A 24,482-nucleotide genomic window follows, 5' to 3' on the forward strand; every position below is an offset into this window, starting at 1 on the left:
ATTTTGTTTATGGTTTCCTTTGTTGTGCAAAAGCTTTTAAGTTTAATTAGGTCCCATTTGTTTATTTTTGTTTTTATTTCCATTACTCTAGGGGACGGATCCAAAAAGATATTGCTGCAATTTATGTCCAAGAGTGTTTTCCCTGTTTTCCTCTAGGAATCTTATAGTCTCCGGTCTTACATTTAGGTCTTTAATCCATTTTGAGTTTATTTTTGTATATGGTGTTAGAGAATGTTCTAATTTCATTCTTTTACATGTAGCTGTCCAGTTTTCCCAGCAGCACTTATTGAAGAGACTTTTTTCCATTGTATATTCTTGCCTCCTTTGTTGTAGATTAATTGACCATAGGTGAGTGGGTTTATTTCTGGGCTTTTATCCTGTTCCATTGATCTATATGTCTGTTTTTGTGCCAGTACCGTAGTGTTTTGATTACTGAATGCCTTTTTAACACTGTGAAACAGGAAGTAAAGCTGAAGGAGGATGAAGGGATTCGTGGTTTGATGTGAAAAGGAATGAAAGAGTCGTGTAGGAGAGTTGGAGGGGAAATGGATGGGGAAATGTGATATGATTGCTAATAGCACTGAGAAAACACCTGAGTTTGGAGTTATGAATTCAAATTGGCAGTTAAAACGGCTTGTTGCTTGATATAACCTTTGGAGGAGGAGTAGAGGCAGGAATCTGAGGCCCGCAAGAGGGCGCTCGTGGACAGGTCCTGGGTGGCTGAGTCCCTGAGTCTTGGAATAAAAGTGGGATCTGCTCCAAAGGAAGACAGCACTGGAAAAACAAGTTGTTTTCTTCACCGGAGGTGGCAGTAGTATCCGTTCCCAAAACTACTGACGCTGTGAGCAGGATTCGAACCTGCGCGGGGAGACCCCATTGGATTTCGAGTCCAACGCCTTAACCACTCGGCCATCACAGCTGCGTGCGGCCTTGAGCCTGCGCAACTATAGCTGCCTATCAACACGCCCGCCTCTCGCGAGCACTGTCTGTCTTGATGTGTCAGTGCGCGTGCGCCTGTGAGGCAGCGGCCCTACGGAAGCGGCGAATTTCTAGTTCTCTCTCCCTGCCCCGAGCCACAGTACAAAATGGGCCCAACCAAACCTGAGTCCACGTTCCCACCCCGCTGAAGGCAGACAAAGGGATGCCGCTACACCCTGGTTCATGACAGCTGGCGTGAGCCTCCAAATTAGCACTAAAAGTGCACAGGGAGGGAGTCTCAAATAGCAACGGGATGGATGGTAAGAAGAATAATCCTTCGATATGTACAACAGAGAGGCCCCCTCTCAAAATCTGGGGATGTGTCCCCTTCGCAGCAATAATATACTACAGTCGACTATCCCAGGCACCGCTGGGATTCGAACCCAGGATCTCCTGTTTACTAGACAGGCGCTTTAACCAGCTAAGCCACGGCGCCGATGGGTGGGTTGTTGAGTCTAGATATTGATCAGCTGTTCCTGAGGGTCACTAACCGAGAGACGACCGAAATAATGGTTGCCACGGGTCTTCAGTGACTCATCCTTTACAAGGTTCCCCCTTTCTTTCCCAAGTTCTGAGCCTGAGGGTTAATACTCTGCATCACCTCCCTCTCTCCCACACCGTTGGGGACCAACTTGACTATAAATGGGTGCGTGGCTCCCCGTCCCTTAGCCACCTAGACTGACCTGCTTTCTCAGCGAGAAAGGGTGTGGGGAGAAGAGGGATGCAGGTCCTCACGGGAGGGAATGGCTCACTCTCACTACAACCTTCCGGAAAGCGGGGCGCCACACCTCCCCACAAAGAGCTCCCCTAACCCAACCCGCAAAGTTCATTCCACAAAGTCCTGGTATTTTTTTTCTTTTTATATTAAAAAATAACAGACACAATATCAAAAACACAAATGTCATCGGTAGAGGGTACAGCTGAGAACACCTGGGTCCCACCTGAGGGGCAGCACCAGGGACTCCACGGTCCACCAACCTCCCCCACCCCGGAGCAGCTAGGGGTCTGGACCACTGGGTCCTGCTTGGGCCTCAGAGGGCTGGCTCCCCCAATAAATAAACGCAGCCCCAACCCTCAGGGACAGGGACTCTGGCTCGGCTGGGGCTTGGAGAACCACTTCAGCAGCTTGTCAGCAACCCTGTCCAGGGGAAGGAACGACTCCTCAGCAGGGAGGGGAGGTGCGGCTTCTCTGGGCTGGGCTGAAGAGCGCCACCCTCTGTTCTCTAAGAGGCCAGGGGCAGCCCCTGGATCCTGCTGCTGGTGGGGGGTAGGTCCCACCCCCGCTACAGCGGGAGAAGCCGGGACAGTTTTCTATTGGTTGGTCCAGCCACATCGGAGTTCTTCGAGTTGGGACATGGGAGAAGGAAGCTTCTCATGCATTCCCGGAGGTGGCCCCAAATGTAGTCTAGCTGGTGCCATTTTCTGCAGCAGGTAAGGCTAGACTGGATGAGCTCCCACCTTGTTCCTCCTCCTCCATGGCCACGTCCTGAGAGCTTGAGACCGTGGCCCCAGCTTGGGCCTGGGCCTCATCACCACCCTCACCCTCACCCTCACCACCACCGCCACCCCCCTCGCCTCCACCCTCCTCCATGGGCTCCAGCCCCAGTCCATCCATTTCCGAGAAGAGTGGGTCATCAGGGTGGCCAGGGTCTTGGGTGCTGCTACCGCAGTCCACACAGGCCTTGGAGAAAGAAAGGATATGAGTGAGTCAGGCAGAGTTCTCACTGCTGACCTGCCACCCCAGCTCCCTTTGTTCCCCAACTCGAGAGTACTTCCCAAAATGTACGCCCAAGAAACATTAATCCACACGGATGCGCATGGGGTCAACAAGATTGGAAAATGCATTGTACCCTGTATCCAGACCCCACTATGGGACAATCACAATATACATTAGCATAAGACTGGCCAAGAAAAGGTCTACAAAAACACATGGGGTTTAACACTAAATAACCCAGCAGCAAACTTAGTGGAATTAACATCCTTCAGAATTAATGATCCAAGGAACAATGAGGGGATCAACCCTTAGCCTCTACCCTTTCAACTTGAGCTCAATTCTTTCTTCTCCCTCCTGGCCCAGACTTCCCTTCTCACCATCACATCAAGGGCCCGAGGCAGTTGACCCTTCCGGACCCAGGAGTGCACAGCACCCAGTTCCCTCCGCTGGTCCTCCGAGAACCGAGGCTGCTGCTTCTGCATGGCCCGGAGCCGCTCCCGGTCCTGCTTCAGCACAGAGGCCATGTCCCTGCTCCGGGAAGGGGTTCAGGAGGCAGAGAATGGGAGCTGGGGCCAGGGCCCACGAGGCTGGCATTTTTCCTTTACCTCAACTCCCCAGCTCCCCACTCACTGCCTCATGCTCCTCCCCTGAACCGGTGCTCCGGGAACTCAGGCCTTCCAAGACCAGGTAAGCTGCCCTCAGCCTGACTAATGATGGGGCTCCAAGGGGCAGGGGGCAGAACAGGAAAGCCCCAGGGCAGAGCCAGGCCCAGAAAGAAAACCCCAAGTTAGCTGCAGAGTGAGGGTGGGCCGCCAGCCTCCCCACTCCTCTGAAAAAGAGGCAGAGGAGGTCCCTGAAAGTCCTCACCTGGAGGGCACCTGATAGGTCATCATGACATGCTGGTCAGCATTGGCCATGAGCAGCCAGATGGGATCCTGGAGCACGTACTTAATGACCTGGTCCCCGGGCTCAGCCCTGGCATGGGCAGCCCCAGCCTCAGCCTCGGAAGAATCGATGCTGCCGAAGTACTTGCTCGTGTGGCTGCTCTGACAGCTGCCTGTAGAGTGAGGGGCGGGCAGCCAACAGAGTCAGGCCGACCGGCGCTCCACCAGGCCTCGCTCAAGCCCACTGGCCTTAGGAAGCAGGGCAGGGGCCCAGGCTGCTCGGCCAAAGTGGGGCCTGGCCTCCCAACCCCCCAGACCCTGTCCTACCCCGGGAGGGGTTGTGGGAGGCGGGGCACTCACGCGTGACGCTGGCTGAGGTGCTGCTCCCCTCATGGGAGCCTGAACCAGACCCAGAGCCCAAGGAGCCCGAGGCAGCAGAGCTGGTGCCAGAGCGCGAGTCCTCCTGCAGCAGCAACTCCAGCAGGTCGCTGGAGCCCGAGAGCGCATCCTGGTTGGAGGACTCAGTTATCTCCACCTGGGGGAGGGGAGGGGGACGGGGAGGGATTAAGGGATCAGCACCTAGGCTTCCCTTCAACTGCTGCCTCTGGCTGGGGGCACACCCAACCCAAGCGGCCTCTTCCCACTCCATGACAGTGGGCCCAGGCTGAGTGACAACAGAGCTGTCGAAGAGTAGAGCCGTGACGCTGGACCCTTTCCAAGTGGCAGATGCACTCTCAGAAGTTATTGGGATGTCCTCACCACCTGTCAGACACAGGCCTGTCCCCACTTCATAGATGAGGCAGCTGATTTCTGCCTCATTCAGAAACGCAGCTGGGGCCGCCCACCCCACGACACCACCCTCTGGGGACGCCAGGTGGGCAGCGGGCAGGAGGAAGCCTAACGGGAGGAACGGGGGGAGAGGGCCGCGTGGGGGCCGTAAGAGGATGGGGGCGGGCCTCAGTGCTCACCAGTCTGGCCGCTGGGTCAGCAGTCTCCTCACTGGGAGGGGGGCGCCCAGCACTACTCCCCTCGACACGGGGGGGCTCCTCAAGCTGCAGCAGATTTAGCTGGAGCGGGGAGCTGCATCTCGAGTTGAAGAGCGGAGAGTCGGGGCGGCGGGGAGGGCTGGGGGGCGGCAGGGGCAGGGACGGAGAAGGGGAGTGGGAGGCGGGGGTCTGGGGTACCCCACAGGGGTAGGTGGGTGGGGCAGGGAACAGATAGTTAGGGAGCACCAAGGCCACCACTGGGGTCACCAGCGGGGCAGGGAAAGCTGCAGGAGACACAGATGTGGGTGCAGGCGGGAGAGGCTGGGGGCCTCCTCTCGGGGAGAACGCGGGGAGGGGGCAAGACTGGACCACAGCCGGGAAGGGCGGCGTGGCTGGTGGTGGGGGCCAGGGGGCAGAGGATAGCACAGGCGACGGGTGGGAGACGTGGCAGGGGGCTTCGGCCTGCGGGGTCGGGTGCTGGCGGGAGCGCTTGGCTTTGGATCGGCAGTGGTGGCGGCGGCCGGGGGCTGCGGTGCCGTGGCGGCAGCCTGAGGGGAGAGACTAGGGTGAGCAAGGCCCTCGACCTGGGGGTTAGCACCCCTGCCACCCCGGCTGCCCTGCCACTCGGACCAGGGAGAGGGTAGGCGAAGGACCCAGAAAGTCTGGCTCCCTGGCCCACACGTTAACAGAGGGGATGCTGGGGAGGTGGGGGGACCTTCAGGGAAGAGTCACAGGGACGCGGGATTCACTGACAAAGCGGCCGGGGAAGGAGAGGTTACACGAGGCGGGGAGCTGGGGGTGTGCAGAAGACCCAGGCCTGCTGGTGGACAGGAGGCAGGCGAGGTCGTGGACGAGCGGGCAGGTGGCTCCGGTCCAGCCACCAAACTCCAGCAGCCACTGCCAGCCTGGGCGACCCTCCTGCCAGTGGGGCCGTGCTCCGCGTGGCTCACGATGGAGCCAAGGAGGGCGGGAAAGCCCAGTCCCGAGCCCTGTGCCCGCCTGCAGGGGGCCTCCATCTGCCCTTGAAGCCCTGCCCCCACCCGAAGTCGTCCCAGTTCTCCCTGCCGGTCCACACAGATCTCCCAGTCAGCGGCAACTGAGTCCTGAGTGGGCTCGCTTCCTGCCCCTGCCCCCAGACGGGGCCTGGAGTGGCTTACCTGGAGCAGAGCGCCTCTGCCTGCCCGTCTCAGTGCTGCCCTCCTCTGGCGGCAGCCTGGACCCCCGCCCGCTGGGGAGGAGCTAGCGAGGGCCCGTCCCTAAGCAGGGCCCTGGTGGCGGAGGTGGCAGCAGCCTGGGTCCCTGGAGCACAAGGACCTCCCTCAAGAAGCCCTCCCCCGACAGTCTGGTCCTAGACCGGGCCGCAGGCAGGCTCAGGGACGTCCCAGGTGGCTACCCGGCTCACCGGGGGCCGAGGGGCCGGTGGAGGAGCCGTCAAGTCCACGCAGCCTGCCGAGGTCGCGGAAACGGCTGAGGAAGGCCTGCTCCTCCTTCTGGGTGTGCAGGGACAGCACAGCCTTGGTCAGGCCCACTGGCCGGTAGGCACCTGCGGCTGGGTCAGGGGCCACCGTGGGGCTGGGGACTGGGCTGGGAGCTGGGCCGGGAGGCGGGCCAGGCAGGTCCTCCATCATGATGATGTCTGAGGAAGATGAGACAGGGGAAAGGTCAGAATCACCTTAAGCGATAGCACCACCCACACCACACGGCACCCTCCATGTCCAGCAGCTTAGCCAAAACCCTGGCCTCTGCCCTGTGGCCAAGCCTGGGCCTCCCCTGCATCTCTTGGCCGCCTCCCCACTGAGAACTGGCTCTGGGCCTTCTTCCCCGTGTAAAGCCGTCCCAGGGTAAGAAAAGATACTCAGTCCCCGCCAGTGGCACTACCCTAGGATGACACCCCCGTGACTTTCCTTGGAAGGGAAGCCCACACCTCGCACTTCCCTCCCTCGTTTTCCAGGTCAATGCCCGAAGACCCTTCAGGGCTTTTCAACAGTCCCTGCCTCAGACCCTCTGTGGGCAGCACCTCAGGTTGAACTACACCCCAGACTTTGTGTGTGAACTGACAGTGAGAACACAGGAAGCAGGATGAGGGACAGACAAGGCGGCAGAGGCTGGCGGGTGGGGGTAGAGCAAGAAGCGGCAGCCCTGAGCTAAGACGGGGGCTCCTTCTCTCCAGCAGGAACCAGAGGGCGGGAGAAGGCAGGTGGGGGGTGGGGGTGGGACGCTGGCTGGGGGACCAGATGGAGCCCGGGCACCGCCCCCCTCAGCCACGCCCGTACCCGATTCCGGGGGCTTCTTGTCTCCCACATGGACGATGGTGGAGCTGAAGCTACACTGACTGGTGACGGACACCACGCTCTCCGCCTTATTGGCCAGGGCGAGCGGGCTCAGGGCACCTCCTCCCACCACCGGCTCCTTCAGAGGGGCGGCCCCCTCCCCAGACAGCACTGCCGATGGATCTGTACGGAGAGATGGTGCCAGTTACCGCCCCGCTGGGAGGCTGGGGGGGACGGGACAGAGTGAGGTGGGGCCCCAAAGACAGAAATGTAGACGCAGGAACAGAGGACGGGGTGGTGGGGGCAGGGCGGCCTGGCTCTTCACCTTTCTCGGCCCCCACAGAGACCACGCCCGCCCGCTGCCTGTCCTCGTCGGAGGCCGAGGAGGTGGTGCAGGAGGAGGAGGAGGTGCATTTGCGCTTGGTCGTGCTGGGGAGGTTGCAGCTCTCCAGGTATCTGAGGAAGCACCAGAGGATGTGAGGGCAGTGCCTGGGTGGGGCGGGGCGGGGCCGGGGCCCAAGCGGGAGAAGGGGCCAGGATGGCCTTACCGGAGGATGCTGTCCAGGCAGTTGATCTGCTGGTAGGAGCAACTGGAGGCTTCTTTCCGCTCAGCCTCCTCAGGAGCCAAGGCTAGTGGGGCCTGGATTGGAGCAGGTGCCACCTCCAACTCTGGGTCTGCGGATTGGCAGGGAAGGGTCTTGGCCTTGAATGTGCCTGTAGCTGGGCCGAGGAGAGAAAAGCTCCTCTGGGTTGGGCTGAAGGTCATGGGACCCGCCCCGCCCCAGGCCTCACTCCTCACCCACACCCTCACCAACTCACCAGGGACGCGGGGCTGGGGCAGAGGCCGGGCCCGGGACTCAATAAAAAGCTGCTGCCCCTGATGCTTCACCAGGTGCACATCCTTACAGATCTGCTGGAAGGTCACCTGTGGGGCAGGGCAGTGGGCAGCATTGGGGGGGCGTGGCCAGCCTGGGGAGCCCAGGGCTTAGCGCAAGAAGAAGGCCCCAGTGGGGAGGCGCGGAGATCACGATGAGAGATGAGAGCAGGACGAGAAAGAAAAGGAGGTGGACGAGGCTCCTCTGGGCTTGGCAGTGCTGACTCTGAGAACAAGGGGACGGGGGACTAAAGGGGTGAAGTGGCAGAGAGGTACTCACCGGCGCAGGAGGCCCAGGTCCCTCGGCGTCACCCCCGTTGCTGGCACTGGAGGAGCCAGGGCTGAGGAGAGGGCCTGGGGAAGTCACCGGGCCGACTCCACAGAACCCCGTGGGGCTGGGGCTGTGCACAGGCTGAGGCAGGGAGAGCGACAGGTCAGATGTCCACGGCCCTGCTCCACACGCCTTCCTCATTCCCAAGCCCCCTCCCCTCAACTCTCACCTGTAACAGCAGCCGGTGGATCTGCTCAGAGAGCTCCTGGATATCAGGGTCCAGGGAGAGAGCGGGGCTGGGGACTGGGGGAGTGAACACGTCTTCATTCAGGGGCGCCCTGCGGGGTGGGAAGGATGAGCTGAGCCCTGCCCCCTCCACACTGGCCCGCCCTCCAGGGCACCACCCACTTACGTGCGTACTTTGTGGCGGCCCAACACAAAGGCCACCTTGCGGCTCCAGGGGTGCACGAAGCCAGCCCAGCTGGTGTCCATGGTGACGTACTCCCCGTTCCGGGCACAGAAGCGGATAGGGGAGTGGTCAAAGGGCTGGCCAGCCAGCTGCAGGACTGAAGAGAGTGGGAAATGAGGTGCGGGTCAGTGGGAAGGAGAGCTAAAGTAAGGTGGTGGAGCCCTCCCCCCCACCCCAAAATCCAAGAGACCAAGGCGCTGAAAGACACAACCACAAGGGCAGCTGTTAGGAAGCCCGTGAGACAGCCAGAAGGGCACACAGGATGAAAGGAACTCACTCTTCTTGTGGATGGCCAGCATGAGGGGTCGGTCCTCGGGATGCAGGAAAAGGAGCACTGGGGCCCCCAGGAGGTCCTGGGGGAGGTAGCCCAGCAACGGGGCGGCCCTGAAATGACAGGAGGCATCAGAATGGCCAAAGCCTCGGCCCTGGACACCTCCTTTTCCTCCAAGTCCTGACCTCACCTTTCATCCACATCCTGGAAGAGGCAGCTGGGCGTGTGCCTCGTAGTGAAGATCCTCTTGTCGGGGGGAATCCGGGGAGCTGAGGCACAGAAAGCGTGGCCATTGGATTTCATCCAGAATGGTCCAGCTCCTCAGCCCTCCATGCTGCCTCAGGCCCAGGCTGGCTGGCAGACAATTCTCTCCACAGCTCTGCCCTGGGCCCTCTAGCCTACAAAGATGGTCTGGACAACTTTTGTGCCCCACGCCAATAATGAAACTGAAAACCAAGGTACTCTCCTTTGCCTTCTCCTAGCTTAGGACTCTCATCCAACTCTACCTCTAAAGGGGCGTTCAAACCCTCATTCTAACAATACCTTCTGTGTTCCAAAACTGTCTTCCACACTCCTGTCCTGCCTCACCCCCAGCCTAGAGAAGGCCCCCTTCCTCCTACCCCAACCAGGTCAGGCCCCTGGCCCGCCCACCTTCATAACCAGAGTGGATGCGCTCTGCGATCAGCAGGCAGCACGGCTGTGCAGGGGCCCCATCAGAGACCCGGATCTTGGTCACATATGGGGTTAGGCGGAAGGGCTGGTACCTAGGCCCTGGATCTCGGTCAGGACCCCCTCTAGCCAGGAAAAGAAAGAGGCATTAGGGACTGTCAGTGAAGAGCCACCCACCCCCCCACCTCAAGGTCAAGGGCCACACAGCAAAGAAAGACAGGGGGTGTGGAAGGTGCAAGGGGTCTGCTCCCACGTCCCCTGCCAACCTGATACGGCAGAAGACAGACTTCTCCTGGGTGAAGTCCTTGAGGCCTGAACCTGAGACAGACCAGGAGAGCAGTGAGCACAGCTCCCCATCCCCTCCCTGGGTTGAGAAGAACCCAGCAAGGAAAACCCTGGGGCCCCTGGCCCCTCGTGGTAGGTGTTTCCTGGGACTGCTCATCCCTCCCCCCAAGCACTTGGGGACCTCACCTGCCGAGGCCCCTGTGCCCCAGGTGGGCAGGCGAGATGGGGCAGTGGAACCATAGAAGACGCCCACATCCTGGGGAGCCAGGAGCTCTGAGAAGCGGGCACCGCGGAACACATCCTGCTTGCAGTGCAGCAGGATACCTGCCTGCTCAGAAATGTAGACGATGCGGCCTGTCAGGAAGGAGACAGCCACGGAGAAGGTATCCTAGGCGAGAAAGCAAAGACAAGAGCAGGTTCAGGAGCTGTGGGAGTGGGGCTGGGGGTGCGTCGGGATACAGAGGCTGGGCCGCGCTGACCTGGTTGCGAAGCGTGTACTCAGACGTGATGTGCTCCAGTTCCTCCAGGGTGTAGGTGGACATGTCCATGGCACAAGGCTCGCCCTCCTCCAGGCTCCACTGCTGGTAGCATTCCTGGTTGGCTGCAGGGTGCGGGCAGCGGCACACTTAGTGAGGAGACTGCCCCCATGGTAGTAGCCCAGGACCTGACCGTTGCCCGCCCAGGAAGCACCACTCACTCACCTTGCACCTGCTTGACACAGGCCAGTGCGTACTGCAGCGTGGCCAGGGTCCCAGAGCGGCCCTTGCCCCTGCGCTCTGGTGGCAGCCGAAGCTTGAGCTCCCGCAGCGCCGTCATGAGTTCTTTCTGGGTCCTTGCCCGGGCAGACTGTTCACTGCTGCAGGGCCCACAGGGAGGGGGCGGGTACAGGCATTAGCCCCCAGCGTGGCCCCCAACCCTCTCCCCCAGCCCTCACCTCACGAACCTGCAGCCACTGGTAGACGGGTTGTCCTGCTCTGAGCTGGCACTCAGTAGGCTGTAGGCGATGGAACTGCTGGGTGGGGATGGGCTCTGAGAGTTTGTGCTAGGGGAGAAGCAACAGACCCAAGATGAGAAGAAAGTGGCCAGCAGCACGGGCCTGTCTCCCAGCTCAGTCTGCTCAAAAGACCACTCCTAGCACCTGCAACCCATCCAAACACACCTCTTGCTGCTTTCAGTGGTGTCCAGCAGGGCCGAGTCCTTGCCATTGCCGGAGGAGGAGCTATGTGAGCTCCGCTGAGATGCACCCCTGGACTCCGGTCCATTGGACTCATTGCCGCTGGAGCCATTGCTGTTGGCATCCGTGTCGTCAGCCAGGCTGGGGCCAGAACAAGGTCGATGCTGTGGAGGCCCAGGGGATGGAGCCCCTCCAGGACAAAAGGATTCCCCCGGCCTGGGGTCCCCTCCCCCATCAGCCCCTTCGAGGGGGCCGCTCATGTCTGGGCCATGGGGAGGGCAGGAGAACAGGGAAGGCGGAGAGGCCACCAGAGAGGCACGAGGGGGCCGGGAGGCCTGGCCAGGGGAGTGAGGTGGGAGACTCAAGCCTCAGAGAGCTGAGAAGTTTGATCACAGCCAGCGCCTGAAAACAGAGACCAAGAAGGAGAAAAACCTGGGCTGTAAATTCACAACACCTGCCGGTTTCATTCAGCCCCTCCCTTTCAGGCCCCCACGCTCCTGAGACCCAGGCTTCCAATATGGAGCCTAAGCAATTTCTGTTTCCTGTCCGCGTACGGAGCGGGGGGCGGGGGGAGGGGTCGCGGGGCTGCAGGTGGGAAGGGGCCTCTCTTGGTCCTTCCCCCACATCCCCTGCCAGCGTGGCCTGGGGAGGTAGCACCTAAGCGGTCGTCTAGAAAGAACTTCAGCTGTGAGCCACAGCCTGGATACTTCACATCCCCAAATTGCCAGCAGGGCCCCACTCCGCCTGGAACTCCAAGGCCTCGGAGCAGGGGGCGAGCCTGCCGCCTTCTATATTTAGGCCTCCGGGCTAATTTTATCCGGGGGCGGTGCCACCTCCGCCGCACATGCGCGCGGACGTGCGCGGCCCCACCGCGCGCTTCCGCCGCCACTGCGGTCGCCAGGGAAACCGACGTCAGAGGGTGAGCTCAGCGGTTGCTGGAGGGCCCGCAAGAGGGCGGGGGGGGGGGCGACCCCTCCCCCATTTCTCGGCGGAAGCGGGGAAACGACACACTCCCGCACTTGCAAGCGCGACCAGGGGTCGCCCACCTCTAATAGATCCCCAGTCCCCGGAGGGCCGAGTGGCCGTAGGAAGAGGGGCAGCCATCGGGGTTTCAGAGGCTGGCCTTGCTCCCCAGGGCAAAACACAACCACCACCGCCCTCCGCGCAAAAGCCCCTAGACTGGCGCTCGCCAGGATCCCAATCATTCTAGTCAAGGCAACACAGCCTTTCCTCCTCTGGCCCCTGCACCTTCTCCCGACCCCCAGGACCGAGGCCTCCCATTGTCAGGAACCCAGGAATCCTCTCTCTTCGGTCCCCTACTTTTCTATACACTCGCCACCACCGCCACCCCCCCCCACACACACCCATCCGAAGCAGACACACTCTGCTCTGACCAAGGGACGGACAAAGACCAGCAGACGGCTGTTCCCTTACTCTCCCTCCAACCACACCCCCAACCTCAGAGCATTTTCTGAGCTTCAGGAGGAAAGGGAAGGCTGTGGCCAACAGCAGGAACTAGCACCGGGAACGAGATGTTCCAGTTTGAACCGGGCTGACATCACAGCCGGCGCGAGGCCAGGGACTGGAGGAGGGAGCGCGGGAAGCGCGGAAAGCCCGAAGGGGTCCTGGTGCTGGGGCAAAACCGGGGCCCCCCGAGTGACAAAGGCAGCAGGGGGCATGCCTGATGAGGGTCAGGTGTGGGGCCGGGGCAGCTGGGAGCTGGGGGCAAAGCTGGAGGTAAGGTAGGCAGGTCAGGAGTGCGGACGCCCAGTGCAGGATTGTGAGGAATACCTAGGTCCCCGGGGACAGGGAGGGGGTGGACAACGGCAAGGAAGGCGGATTATTGGTGTGCCATCTGAGCGCCCGGGTCGAAAGCGGCCCATCAGGCTGGAAGTGGCGGCAGTCCGGCTCCGGGCCGAAGACCGGCCCCTGGGGTGGCCGCGGAGATGCTTACCTGGCCGCGCGAGTGCCCTCCGGCCGCCTGCCCGCCGCCGTTGCAGCCCGCAGCCGAGTGCAAGCTCCGCGGGGCCAGGAGGCGGGTTGCATAACGCCAGGCGCTGCCCCTCATTGGCCTCCTGCCGGCAGAGCCGCAGGCCCCGCCCCCAATTGGCTGGGGATCTCGTCCCGGCGCCTGATTGGCTACTGGCCCCCACTGAGGTCAGGGCTGTGTCACACACACGGGCGCACGTGGATCTGGGTGCTGGCGCTGGGCTGAAGGGCCCCAGACACCACAGCCCAGCCAATGGGCGCGGGACGCCTTGTACAGTAAATAATGGAAGGGAGGGGAGGGGAAGGGAGGGGAGGTAAGCTGTCCCTCTTCAACGAAAATACCAGGGCCACAGTAGGTATTTAAGAGAGCTCTACTTCCTGAACTCACCAGCCTTGCACAACGGGACACCCTGGCCTTGCCAGGGGTGGGCAGAAAGAATGCAGACCTTAGGAGGTGGGCCAAGCTGGATGAGACAGCTGGTCCCTGGGAGGAGATGCACAGAAAACCCAGCTTGGCCTTTCCTAAGTTCCCCTCCCCAGCCTTGTCAACACAATAAAGCCATTTTACCCAATCCCTTCCTCTGACACTTCAAATCCTGTGGACAGCTAGGAGGAGGGTAATCGAGGGTCCACATCTGAGGAGGGGGTGGAGTGGGGGGAAGGATGCAAACAATAGAAGGGGCAGCCAGAGCCAACAGGAGCTGTGAAGGGAAACAATGGCAGGTGTTTCCATGGCCAATCAGAGAAAAGGTCACTGGGCAACCTACGTGGTGACTAGTGCTTCTCTCCTGAGGATGCAGCCGCCCAGTTACGGCTGCCCCAAAAGTAGGGGCCAGGCAGCCAGGGCTGCAGGGGAACAAAGGGGTGGCTGAGAGAAGAGACCTTAGACAGAGAAAGGTGGGGTGGCAAGGGCTTCAGGTCCCCACCGCAAGGAGAAGAGAAAGCCAAGGACCTCATCATCTGTCTCTTAACTGTATTCCGCAGCCCCCAGGAGAGAAGCTGACACACAGTAGGTGATCATAAACATGGTGACTTTATAACTAGAGCTAGGGGAGGGGGAGGGGCCTCAGTAATAGAGAAGGAGCTGGAAATTACATTTTTTTTTTTAAGAGGCCAGAAGCAGAACACTGAGTCCTAATTTGGGGGAATAAAGTGCCAGCTTGGGCCGCAAAGAGCTGCAGTTACACAGACCCCCTCCATCCAAGACTGATGTGTAGTTCCTCTCAGGGCTCCCTGGAAACGTGGGTGGCAAGTGAAGAGGCTGATGCTGACGTAATCAGCGTGGGTGCACACCCCTCACTGTCACGTGGCCTAAGCTTTCCTTAACAATTGTGTTCCCCATGGGGGGGTGGGCAGGGGCAGGGCTCTGTGGAAAAGCTTACAGAATAACCCAGAAAAACCAAAGCAAGAAAACACAGGAAATAAAGGATTCAGGAGCCTGGATTCTCAGTCTTCTCTCCTTGAAAATGTCCCCCCAACTCATATACTGTGGCCCAGTCCCTTGTCTCCTTTTCAGACACCTCTTCTCTGGAAACATCCTTTTTCTTCTTCCTCAGCATTCCTTAGGGCTCTAGATGTGATCTCCCCCGACAGAGGCGATCCTTGCTCTCCACCTCCACCTCCACCTCCACCTCCACCTCCACCTCCATATTTTTCTTTTGCGTAGACAAAAGGGTCCAGCGCTCCAGCAGCTCTCAAGGCCCTAACCAGGATCCTGCCTCACGGTCCCCACAGTAACCAGACCCTGCTGCCGTCAATGGAGGAGAGGGGGCGGGAGGCGGCGGTGACGTCAAAGCGGAGGAAGGGGGCGGGGCGGGGCAGCCGGGGAATGTGGGGCAGGGAGGCTGGAGAGGCAGCGGTTTGGGAGGCGGCCAGCCCGAGAGGGCGGCGGCCAGCGAACTTGGGAACATCATGTTCTTTTGGCTGGTAGCCCAGGACATGCACCCAGCCTGGGCGCCTCCCCCCAACCCAACGACAGTCGTCCTGTCCCAAAGCCAGGGATTCCTGGAGAGAGGATTAGGAGGAAGGGGTCCCCCCCTCCCCCGCCCCCACGCCTGGCTCTTTTCTCCAGACTCGCATCCGCCCTCCCCTTGGCTTGCTCCTACAGCTCCTGGCATTGGCTTTCCCCCTCTCCCAGACTGTACACATCTGCTGGCCCAATCCCAAAGCCAGGGCGGGGAAGTTGGAGGCCAGGTTCTGCAAGAGACCTTTGTTCCTTCCCTGAGGCCCCCTTCAGAGCCTGAATCTCTTGTTACTATGGTAGCAGAGACAGGGAGGAGGGATAGGGAGGAGAATGGGTCTAGGATGAGGAACTCGAACTGGGAAAGAGCAAATGGCCCAGCCTGGGGCCTGGATCTTGGGAGAGGGATAAAAGGGAGGAATGAAGGTTTGGGGCTGGTGCCTCAAGACAAGAACCAGGAAGAGGGAAATGGGGCGGGGGTCACCAAAATTTTCAAAACAACTTAAGAATGTGAGAATAGTTCCCAACCACAGCATTCACATAAATGTTACACCCTGTCACTGTTCTTTTGTCACCCTATAACAATTTTGTTTTACCTAAAAAAAAAAAATTAAAAACATGACCCAGGCATTGCGCTGAGCACTTTACATACATTATCTTATTTAATCTTCAGAACAATCCTGTGAGATGGGTATCATTATCCCCATTCCACAAGGACCAACTAAGGCTCAGAAATTACCAAACTTGCCTAAAATGCCTCATAATCAGTTCTCAGGCTCTTAACAAATGGGACCCAGGGTTCAAATCTGAGCTCTGATAATGGCTTGTCATTCTGGTTTCTTACCCTTCAGGAACCTGTGAGGTGTTACCAGCTCTGGGAACCTGGGCCTCTCAAACACTCAGCCAATTCTAAGTTTGGTGCCTAAAACACAGACTCCATCCAACCTCTCCTCTACTCTGGGACATTCAGTTTGCACTCTCCACACACTTCAAATCATCACAGTCCCAGTTTTCACATGCTCACAAAGTCCTTGAGATCACCCTAGCAGCCACCAGCCCCAGTGATTTCCTAGGAACCCCACTTCCTCACTCTTCCACCTTACCGCAGGTCACTTTACCACAGGCCTGGTTGCTTGTACAGACAGATACCAGAGCACCCTGTTGGTGCCTCCTCACCTCCAGGGGCTCAGGAAGACACGTGTACAGCCAATCTGCACAAATCCATCCTCCCTCTCAGGATCCGACAGTTGCTACCCCACGTTTACTCCCAAAGATGACTCCGAGTCCCAACCCCTCCCCTTTACACATGAGAAAGACATCCAGAGCCCTGATGTGACTAGCTCAGGGTCACACAAATCATCACCCCACCCTTTTTCAAATCACCGTATCCCCTTTGGTGCCCTCTCAACTGCCCTACCAGGACCTCTCTCCAGCCTCAGAACCCCTGCCTATTTCAAGTGCTTAAGGCACCTACCCAAACAGCAGTCACGCACTGGAACGTCTCCCACCGGCTCTCAGGGGTCCTGTCCCGTACCTCCCTGGGAGCAGGGTTCTCAGCTCCCTCAGTTCGCTGGCTTCTGAGTCCCTCCCCGCGGCAGTCAGGAGTACAGGGACCTTAGGGCATTGAGGGATTTGAAGTCAGGGATTCCCGCTCCCCTCTCTCTAGAGCTGAGTTCGCAGCCCCTATTCCCGCGCAACCATCAGAGCTCCCACCGCGGTGATCACGCATTTGCAAGATCCCCCTCACGGCAATGCATTAACACCCCTCCTTACAGAACCACCGCGGAAAAACCCATACCGACCGCCGCTCCTCACCCTCCACGCCTGAGCACTTACCGCTCAGCGCGCACGCCGTCCAATTTCTTCCCAACTAGCATCAAGGAGACTTGGATTCGCTTCTCCAGGCCCGCCCGCCGACCAGGATGCCACACCCCTCAAGCTTATTGGCCGAAGGGCGCCGACCCATGCCCCGCGCCGCGTGCGGCCACCCAGCCCCCGCACTGCCACCATTGGCGCCGCCCGCCTCCCTCATCTTCTCATTGGTCAGTTTGCCAACCAGCAGTGACAGATACACGTGCGGGAGGGGCCGCCCTAGCACGTTGATTGGAAGCTGACCTAAAGCCACGCCCACACCCACCTCCGAGGTTCTTATTGGCTGTGGCAGCGTCCCCCGACCTGCCTAAATCGGTGACGCAGACGCCAGTCCAGTCCTCCAAGTTTTCTCATAGGCTGAGAGGTCCCGGAGCTGTAGAGGACACGTGCGGGCGATCTCACGCGGCAACTTGTTTACCTAGAAGCTGGGGATTTTCCTTGACGACACGCTAACCCAGGACGGCCGAGTCTGCGCAGGCGCAGATGTGAGGGGTGGTGGCTTTGGTGAGGGCGCTTTGTGAGCCGTCAGGCGCGTGACAAGAGCGCCCCCGCGCTGGGACCGCGGACCTGGGTTCCTGAAGCTCCCTGAAGCTGAAAGCTGCTAGCATTACGGTGAAGCGCTCTTCAGGTCTCAGTGCCGCGTGGTAACGATGAAGATGATAGCCACCTCCCAGATTATATTTTCTGTGGGCCAGGCCATGCGCTTCTTACAAACCCAGAGGAGGCGGCTGATCTACTTGCCACCGTCTCATAAATGAGACTGAGATCCAGAAAGGTTACATAATGTATCCGGATTAACACGCTAGTCTCCAGTGGGGTCAAGATTTGAACCCAGGTCCCTGATACGATAAAGAAGGTGGGTCCTAAGGCCTGCGGGAACCCTAAACCTGTGAAGGACTCAGTAGATGAAGCACAAAAAGGCCCTGAGCACTGTCTTGAAAATAGTAAGCCCTCAACGAGAGATGAACATTATAATGACTGTATACCTAATGGTAAGAATCACCTGGGTCCTTTACAACTGCTGAATCAATCTCCGGGGAAGGGGCCTGAAAATCTATTTTTAAAAGCATTCCCGGTAGTTCTTAGGAGCCTAAAAGTTTGGGAAACACTATTTAGGTTTCCTAAGCTGCTGAATCCTCATGCTGCAGCCCAGAAAAGTGGGCCCTCCAGAACTCACCTAGCACTCGCCACCCACTGTTAAAAGTGCCTGTGGGCAGGGATGCTAGGGTGCAACATCAAGGGCGTTATAGAGCTGGAGGTTAAAGGAGTTCAGTATGGGGTCCAGAGCCACCAGTCGGACAACACAGAGTGCAGGGGCAGCAGGCCATCTACAGCCAGCTCCACACCGCACTCAGCTGGGTCTCCCTGAGCTGTTTTTTTCAGTAAGTATTTACTAACGCCTTCTGGATGTTAGCACTGTGCTAGGCACAATGAGGGAGAGATGTTTCACAGTTGTTCCATCTGCTTCAGGCCTAGGAGTAAATGACCACGGGAGAGACTGTAGAGCATTTGAGACTTCAATCAAGGAGTAGAAAGGGATCCAATAAACAGCAGGAGCATGCCCGCAGGGAAGGGAGAGTTGCGGGGGGGGGGGGGGGGGGGAAGCTGGGAAGCCCAGACCTCAGGGTTCACAGGACCGAGAGACACTAGGATCATGAACGCTTCCCATTATCAACTCCTGGTGCCCCCTCGTGGCCATTTGGGGAATCACACTTTGCCTTTGCCCTGCCCAAGGTCAGGCCCCTTGGCAAAGCTGTCGCTTCCAGATGTATCTTTCTCAACCTTCCTGTTACACCTGCAGATCCAATACGCTTCCCACTGGTTAAGAAAAGATCTTAGAACACCACCTGGTTACTCATTACACATTTATTGTACATTTTCACAATCTGGATGCGCCACAGAATTGGGGGCATGGGGTGAGGGAAGGGGGGCAGGGGATACTGGGATAATATGGGGGGTCTAGAACACAGCACCCTCACCCCCAGCATCTCTCCCTACCCTTTCACACCACAGCTTTGATCTCCCTGCTCCCCCTCCACACAGGAACCTCGACTGTGGGGGGAAGAAAGAGTTTAGGGGGTGCCCTCCAGTGGCAGGTTAAGGGACTGCACCCTCAGACCCCTAAAATTGTGCCATTTAAAAAGACATTAGACCCTTCCTTCATCATTTCACCTAAAGAAGAGACCCGGAGAGGGGCAAGAATCCCCGTCTTGCAGCGCGTCCCATGCACACATTGGCAGTGACCAGTACCCCCAGCCTGAGTTCAAGGGGGCAGTCAGAGGAGCTGGGCAGTGACGGGGCAACATCCCCCCAATGAGGGAGGAGGGATTTCAGTCCAGCCCCCAACAGGGGTGGGGCCAGAGATTTCAGGAAGGAACTGGGGGGATTCTTTGCCCTGCCCCATCCTCCCCAAGGCAGTGATGACCCCCCCGACACACTGGCAGCCACCTCTCCCAAGAGAGATCAGATTGTGGCCAAACCCCAACTCTCCTGGTGGGAGGAGGAGGAGGCAGATCAGGCAGATGGGAGGGAGGGAGACCCCATGGGAATGTCAACTGAGCACACCACATGGAAACTGGGGAGCAGGAATGTGGGGAGAGACTCCAAGTGGCAGAATTATTGGTCCATCATAACACACTGAACTCCAAGACACTTACACACCAGCTGGGGGGAGGGAAAGGAGGGACAAGAGGTTTGGAAAATCGGGGTAGGGGAGGCAAACTGGACTAGGGGGGCTAGGAGGGGGGCGATCCTGGGGGCCAGAACAGGCTGGCTCCCCAAAAGCCCAGGCTCCCCACCACCTGCAAGTAACGTCATGCAAATGAAAGTGTGATACAAGGCCCAACAGGGACTAACTCTTCAGTAAAAAAGAAACACAGGTTGAAAGACTGAACAGAAGAGAAAATGGGGGGGGGGGGGAAGGAAACCAAAAGGGATGTCAGTAGGCAAATGGATGCTAATTAACATGCTGGAAGCTCCCAGAAGACCTTGGGATTCTTAGGACCATAAGGGACCAGTCTCGAAGCCTCCCAATGATGCAAAGAAGATGCACCTAGGGAGGCCTGGACAGTTGCTTTTTATATTTTTTGCAGGGGGTTGGAGGTATGGGGAAGTCCAGGGCGGGAGGAAGGATCAGCTAAATCCAAGGGAAGGAGAGGAAGAGAGGACTGCATAGCAGATGCAAATGAAGGGGACTTGAGGCTGGTCAGGAAGAAAGGGAAAGGGAAGGAGGGAAAGAGAAAAAGGAGGTGATGGGAACCTCAGGAAGGGGTGTTAAGGACAACCGGAAAAAATCTTCTAGTAATAAAACTACAAACAGACCAAATATATATAATATTATATATGTATAAATAACAGCTGGCTATTTACAAGGGGGCACACACACGACACACACACACGGATCCGGGGAGGTGGGGCTGGAAGATATGGCTGAGAGGTGGAGGAGCAGCTGGGGGTGGGGGGGAGAGGCCCTTCTCTGGGCAGGGCAGGCTCCTCAGGGGTTTAAGAGCTGAAGTAAACTGTGGAGAGGGAAAGAGAAGGAAGAAGAGGGAGAAGGGAGAAAGAGAGAGAAAGCAGTGTGTCAGCCCGGCCCTGCTCCCATCTTCCCCACCTCCCAGCTGGTTGACATCCCTTCCCCTCTTGGCCTCAGGTTCTCCATCTGTAACACAAAGAGGCTGGACAGGTCGGTTCCAAGGTCTCTGCAACTCCACGGTACGGCCTTGGGGCCACAGACCCCTAATCCTCCGGGCCTCTGAGACCACAGCTCTCAGACAGTGGGGTGGTTGGCTTCCTAGCTGTTTCTCAAGCCCCTGGGTCTTTGCTGCTCTCCCACTCCCCAATTCCAGGGTTCCCAGACTGGGCTCCTAGGCCCAAAGGGTCCTCAAGGGAGCAGTGGGGATCCACCAGCTTTCCTGTTTCCAAAAATCTTAACAGAAATTGCCCAGAATCAGGCAAAGAGCAAGCTAAACAGCTTCAAGGTTTGGGGCTGTAGATGAATCAGAACTTCTATTGGCAGCTATATGTGCTTTCTGCTGAATAGTAAAAATTAGGTTAATGACCTTCAAAACCCAGAAATCACAGGGGAAACCTCTTCAAGAAAGGGCCCTAACCACTCCCACCCAACTCACCGATGATGATAATGAGGATGATGGCGCAAATCACTCCCAAGATGATCATCATCTGGGGGCGAGAGGGGAGGGTCAGTGAGACAGACCATGATACTCCCGTTCGCCCACCACTCCTCCTACTTGCCCTCCCGCCTGCCTCCACCCTTACCTTGAGGTTTTTCCACCAGTATTTGCGCTTGAGCTTGGCTGCACTTGTTTCAAACTGGGAGGCCCCTGCTTGGAGTGCGTCTGCACGGTCGTCCAGCTCCGACAGCTTCTGGTCCCGCTCCAGGACCTTGTCCACATTCACCCTCATGATGTCCACCACCTGGGGGAAGGCCCGCAAGGCAGGGGGAGTGTGCCAAGGCCCATCGCAAAGAGCACTCCTCCACCATGAGCCCACATATGCAACACGCACCCCGATGCTGCTTGGCTAACACGACAAGGACATACACAGAACATGCCTAGCACAGCCGCAGATGCGCCAAGGAGCACGCCATCAGGGGCATGCTGGTAGCCAGACATCTCAGATATCACAGCAGCACCCTCTATTTACCGAGCCTCAAACAGCCTGCCAGTCACCAGAGCACACCCGCCCAGGGTGAACACCCCAGGCTAGCAAGGCTGACTGACACCCCACGGCCCTCCCAACTGCATGCTGACAAGGACCGGGCATGGCATATTTTTGTCCCCAAACTCATAAACATGAACTGCCATCACCCCCAACCCAAGATGGGCCCGCACACCGGTTTGCCAACCCTCAGGGTCCTTCCCACTGGCCTCTGACACCGCCCCCCCCAACTCACCTCATCCACCTGGGCCTGTGTCTGCTGCAGTCTCCTGTTACTGGTGAGGTTTGGAGGGGGCGCAGGGGGGCCTCCCTCCCCAGCCGAGGCGGCAGGGGGGGCGGTGGCAGCGGTGGCCGACCTGAAGGGCAGGGACGGATCAAGACCCAAGGCCTGGAGCCCTTGGCCCCGCAGCCAAGGCCCCGCCCATCCGCCTGTCCATCCATCCGTCCCTCCCTTCCTCCTTCCCGGGAAGAAAGCCACCCGATAGGAACCCTGGACTCCGTCCGGCCTCGCGGGCGAGTTGTTGCGTGACCTTGAGTGAGGACCCCTCCCCCCCGGGCCTCAGTTTCCCCGTCTGTCAAATGAGGGTGGACCCGAAACGACAGCCGGCAGCGATGACAGGGGCGGGGCGGGCGCACGCCGGTCCGCTCCCTCCCGCGGCCAGGGCCCGCGCGGCCAGCCGGGGACGCGGGGCCCTCCGGCTGCCTGCGCGCAGTCACTGGCGCCGGCCTGGTCTCGGGATGCGGGGCGCGAGTCGAACCCCGGGCCCTCCCCGGGCCTGGGCCCAAGGGTGGCGGCCGGTGCGGGCCACCTGGTGCGGGCGCGGGAGCCAACTCACATGGCGGGGGCAGCGGGCGGAGGACTTGGCAGCGGCAGTGATGGCGGCGGCGGCCACTCGCGCTGGCTCCGACTGGCGCTTGCTGCCCGGGACAGGAAGATGGCGGCCGCACGTCACTCACATCCGGGCACTGCGGGCGGGGGCGGGGCGCGGCGGGCCTCTAGTCGGCAGCCGGGCCGCGGGGGCGGGGCGCGGAGAGCGGAGATCGCGCCTGGCTGGGCAGCTGGTCTGGCGCCGCGGGGCCCCAGCCACTCCCTCATCGCCCGGGAGCCCGGAGCCTGGCGGCCGTGGCTTCCCCACACTGACAGCTGGCCCACCCGGTCTGACCACAGCCCTCCCCGTCGTCCCCGTGCCCCCACCACCTGGCCCTTACGGCGCCCTTCAGCCCCAAACACGTCCTCCTCCAACTCCGTGAAACCCATCAACCGGTCCGCACCCCACCCAGCCCCGGGTCTCGGCCTGCCCCCAGGTCCCAACGCCTGTTGACCCGCCTTCAGCATGTGGAATGGGCGGGCGGGGGGAAATCAGAAGGGGCAAGTGCAGGTTCCCGGGCCATGCGGATAGCTGGGACCCCGCTGCTGAGGTGAAGTGGTGGCAGTTGGTCCCCAGCCCCTTGCCCCGCAGGTGGATATCTCAAGGGAGGTCTGGGGCCCCTGACAGCTGAGTAGGGGGGATAGCAACACGATCGTCACAGCTGAGGTTCAGACCGGGGGTCCTTGGCAGGAGAGGCCTGACTGAGGTGGGGCAAGCTTAGGGCGCCGGGAGGAGAGCACGGGGCTGCCCCGTGGGGCTGCTTCAGGTGGTGGCTGCAGACTGGCCTAAACCTAGCTCCGTCCCAGAGTGGGGGCAGCTACGCCGGCAGCAGCAGGAGGGCTCAACCTCTGATCCCAGGCACAGGGCCTGGGCGAAAGGACAGGACTTTTGCTTTTTTGTTGTTTTGTTGTTTTGGTTTTCCTTTAGGCGGAAGGACAGTAAGTAGGCAGGGACGGCACCTGCGGTACCCAGGTACTTGGTACTGCTTTACGTGCGGATTAACCTCATGGGTGTCATCCTAACAGCTCCTGTCCTGGCTCTGGACCCAAAATATACTACACATGTAGAGGCTACATGTATATGTGTTAAGTGGCTTGATCTGGGACGCGGTAGGAGATAATCCACTACCCCTGCCGTCCCTGACTGGTCTTCCATTTAGGTCCTCTAAACTGGCGCAGCAGCTGACACACCCACCCCGCTCCTTCCCAGAAGGACTGGCCCCCTGACGCAGGGGAAGATGGGAACAGGTGAGCTGCCTGTCCGGTGGCATGGGTCAGGACCAGCCTCAAGAGTGAAGAAGGAGACCTAGTGGCCCGGGGGCAGGGGTGCTCACTGTGTCCCTGGAAGGGGGGCAGGGGAGGCTGGTGGCCTTGGACAAACAGGAGCTAGCTTCTTCCCTCCCCCACCCAGGCTTCCCAGGGCCTCCGGGTGTGACAGCCTCCCCCATGCAGCACCCCACCCCCTCCCAGCAGAAGCCTGGGACTGGCTCTGTCACCAGAGGTGTCATTTCCCAGCTGTCCGGGGGAGGTGAGTGAACTGGGAGTGTCTGTTGGGTGTGGGGACCCAGCAGATCTAAGATAAGATGCGCTCAGCTTCCTTCCCCTCCCGGGAGCCGCCACTTGCCTGGTCCTTGGGCGCTGACACAGAACGTCTGGGTGGCTCAGCCTATGTAAAAAGGAAGAAAAGAGCAGCTTCCCTGATGGTCTCAGATGATGCTGTGGGAGACTAGCTCCTGCTTTTCGGCCCTGAGATTACTTTACTTTCTAGCCAGAGAACAAAGATGCCAAATTCCAGGCTTTTGAGTTCAAAAGCCTCAGGGTCTGGGTCTCAGACAGGTAAGGTTGGAAGGAGGTACAAACAGGCAGCGCTCCCCGCCCACACCCTGACCCGACACCCTACGCTAGCAGGGGAGAAGCTAGTGGAGGACCAGACACGATGATAGACACGGGTTTAAGAGTGATCCTCATTCCCCAACGGCCAAGTCCAGGGGACATGGAAGGGACGGAACCCCGAATACACTGGGGGAGCCAAGGCCATGCGGTGTGGCTTGGAAAGCTGGCACATTGCTATTGCTGTTGTATCCTGGGGGCAGCAGCAGAATAGAAATGAGAGCACATAGATCCATGGAGGCGGGGACCCAGGAGGGTTTATCCCCAAGAGAGGACGCTCACCGAGCAGCCCTCCCCACCCACCTCACCTATGCTGTGATGCTAGGGAACTCCCCACATTTACATCAGTGGTGGAGGCGGGAGAAGAGGTGGGTTGGGGAG

General features: G+C 59.3%; 2 protein-coding genes and 2 non-coding genes across 10 annotated transcripts; all 4 read right to left on the bottom strand.

Annotated features, from left to right (window-relative positions):
• Positions 1-837: 837 nt before the first annotated feature.
• TRNAS-CGA lies at positions 838-919 on the bottom strand. The gene has a single exon. It is a non-coding gene; the product is annotated as a tRNA-Ser (tRNA).
• A 421-nt stretch (positions 920-1,340) lies between these two features.
• Positions 1,341-1,414, bottom strand: TRNAT-AGU. The gene has a single exon. It is a non-coding gene; the product is annotated as a tRNA-Thr (tRNA).
• A 417-nt stretch (positions 1,415-1,831) lies between these two features.
• PER1 (period circadian regulator 1) lies at positions 1,832-16,748 on the bottom strand. 7 transcript variants are annotated; one of them, XM_036836761.1, is made up of 23 exons: positions 16,631-16,748; positions 10,831-11,247; positions 10,615-10,713; positions 10,373-10,527; positions 10,151-10,272; positions 9,858-10,059; positions 9,653-9,704; positions 9,369-9,511; positions 8,908-8,986; positions 8,724-8,830; positions 8,390-8,543; positions 8,207-8,315; positions 7,987-8,118; positions 7,652-7,757; positions 7,381-7,552; positions 7,158-7,288; positions 6,836-7,015; positions 5,965-6,198; positions 4,545-5,110; positions 3,937-4,111; positions 3,560-3,749; positions 3,070-3,220; positions 1,832-2,659 (listed from the first exon to the last, which is right to left on the bottom strand). In XM_036836761.1, the coding sequence occupies exons 2-23, from the start codon at positions 11,103-11,105 to the stop codon at positions 2,384-2,386; spliced, it is 3,810 nt and encodes a 1,269-aa protein (XP_036692656.1). In that variant the 5' UTR covers positions 11,106-11,247; positions 16,631-16,748; the 3' UTR covers positions 1,832-2,383. The 7 variants fall into 7 exon arrangements, with proteins under 7 accessions (XP_036692656.1, XP_036692655.1, XP_036692658.1 ...); XM_036836760.1 differs by lacking the exon at positions 16,631-16,748 and adding an exon at positions 16,269-16,581; XM_036836763.1 differs by lacking the exon at positions 16,631-16,748 and adding an exon at positions 12,800-12,898 and having other exon boundaries at positions 7,381-7,546.
• A 1,766-nt stretch (positions 16,749-18,514) lies between these two features.
• Positions 18,515-22,300, bottom strand: VAMP2 (vesicle associated membrane protein 2). Its single transcript, XM_036838021.1, has 5 exons — positions 22,180-22,300; positions 21,579-21,699; positions 20,942-21,100; positions 20,794-20,845; positions 18,515-20,184 (listed from the first exon to the last, which is right to left on the bottom strand). Coding segments are annotated over exons 1-5 (351 nt in total). The 5' UTR covers positions 22,182-22,300; the 3' UTR covers positions 18,515-20,167.
• Positions 22,301-24,482: the final 2,182 nt, after the last annotated feature.

Source organism: Balaenoptera musculus, chromosome 20, assembly GCF_009873245.2.
Source record: "Balaenoptera musculus isolate JJ_BM4_2016_0621 chromosome 20, mBalMus1.pri.v3, whole genome shotgun sequence".
Lineage (NCBI taxonomy): Eukaryota > Metazoa > Chordata > Mammalia > Artiodactyla > Balaenopteridae > Balaenoptera > Balaenoptera musculus.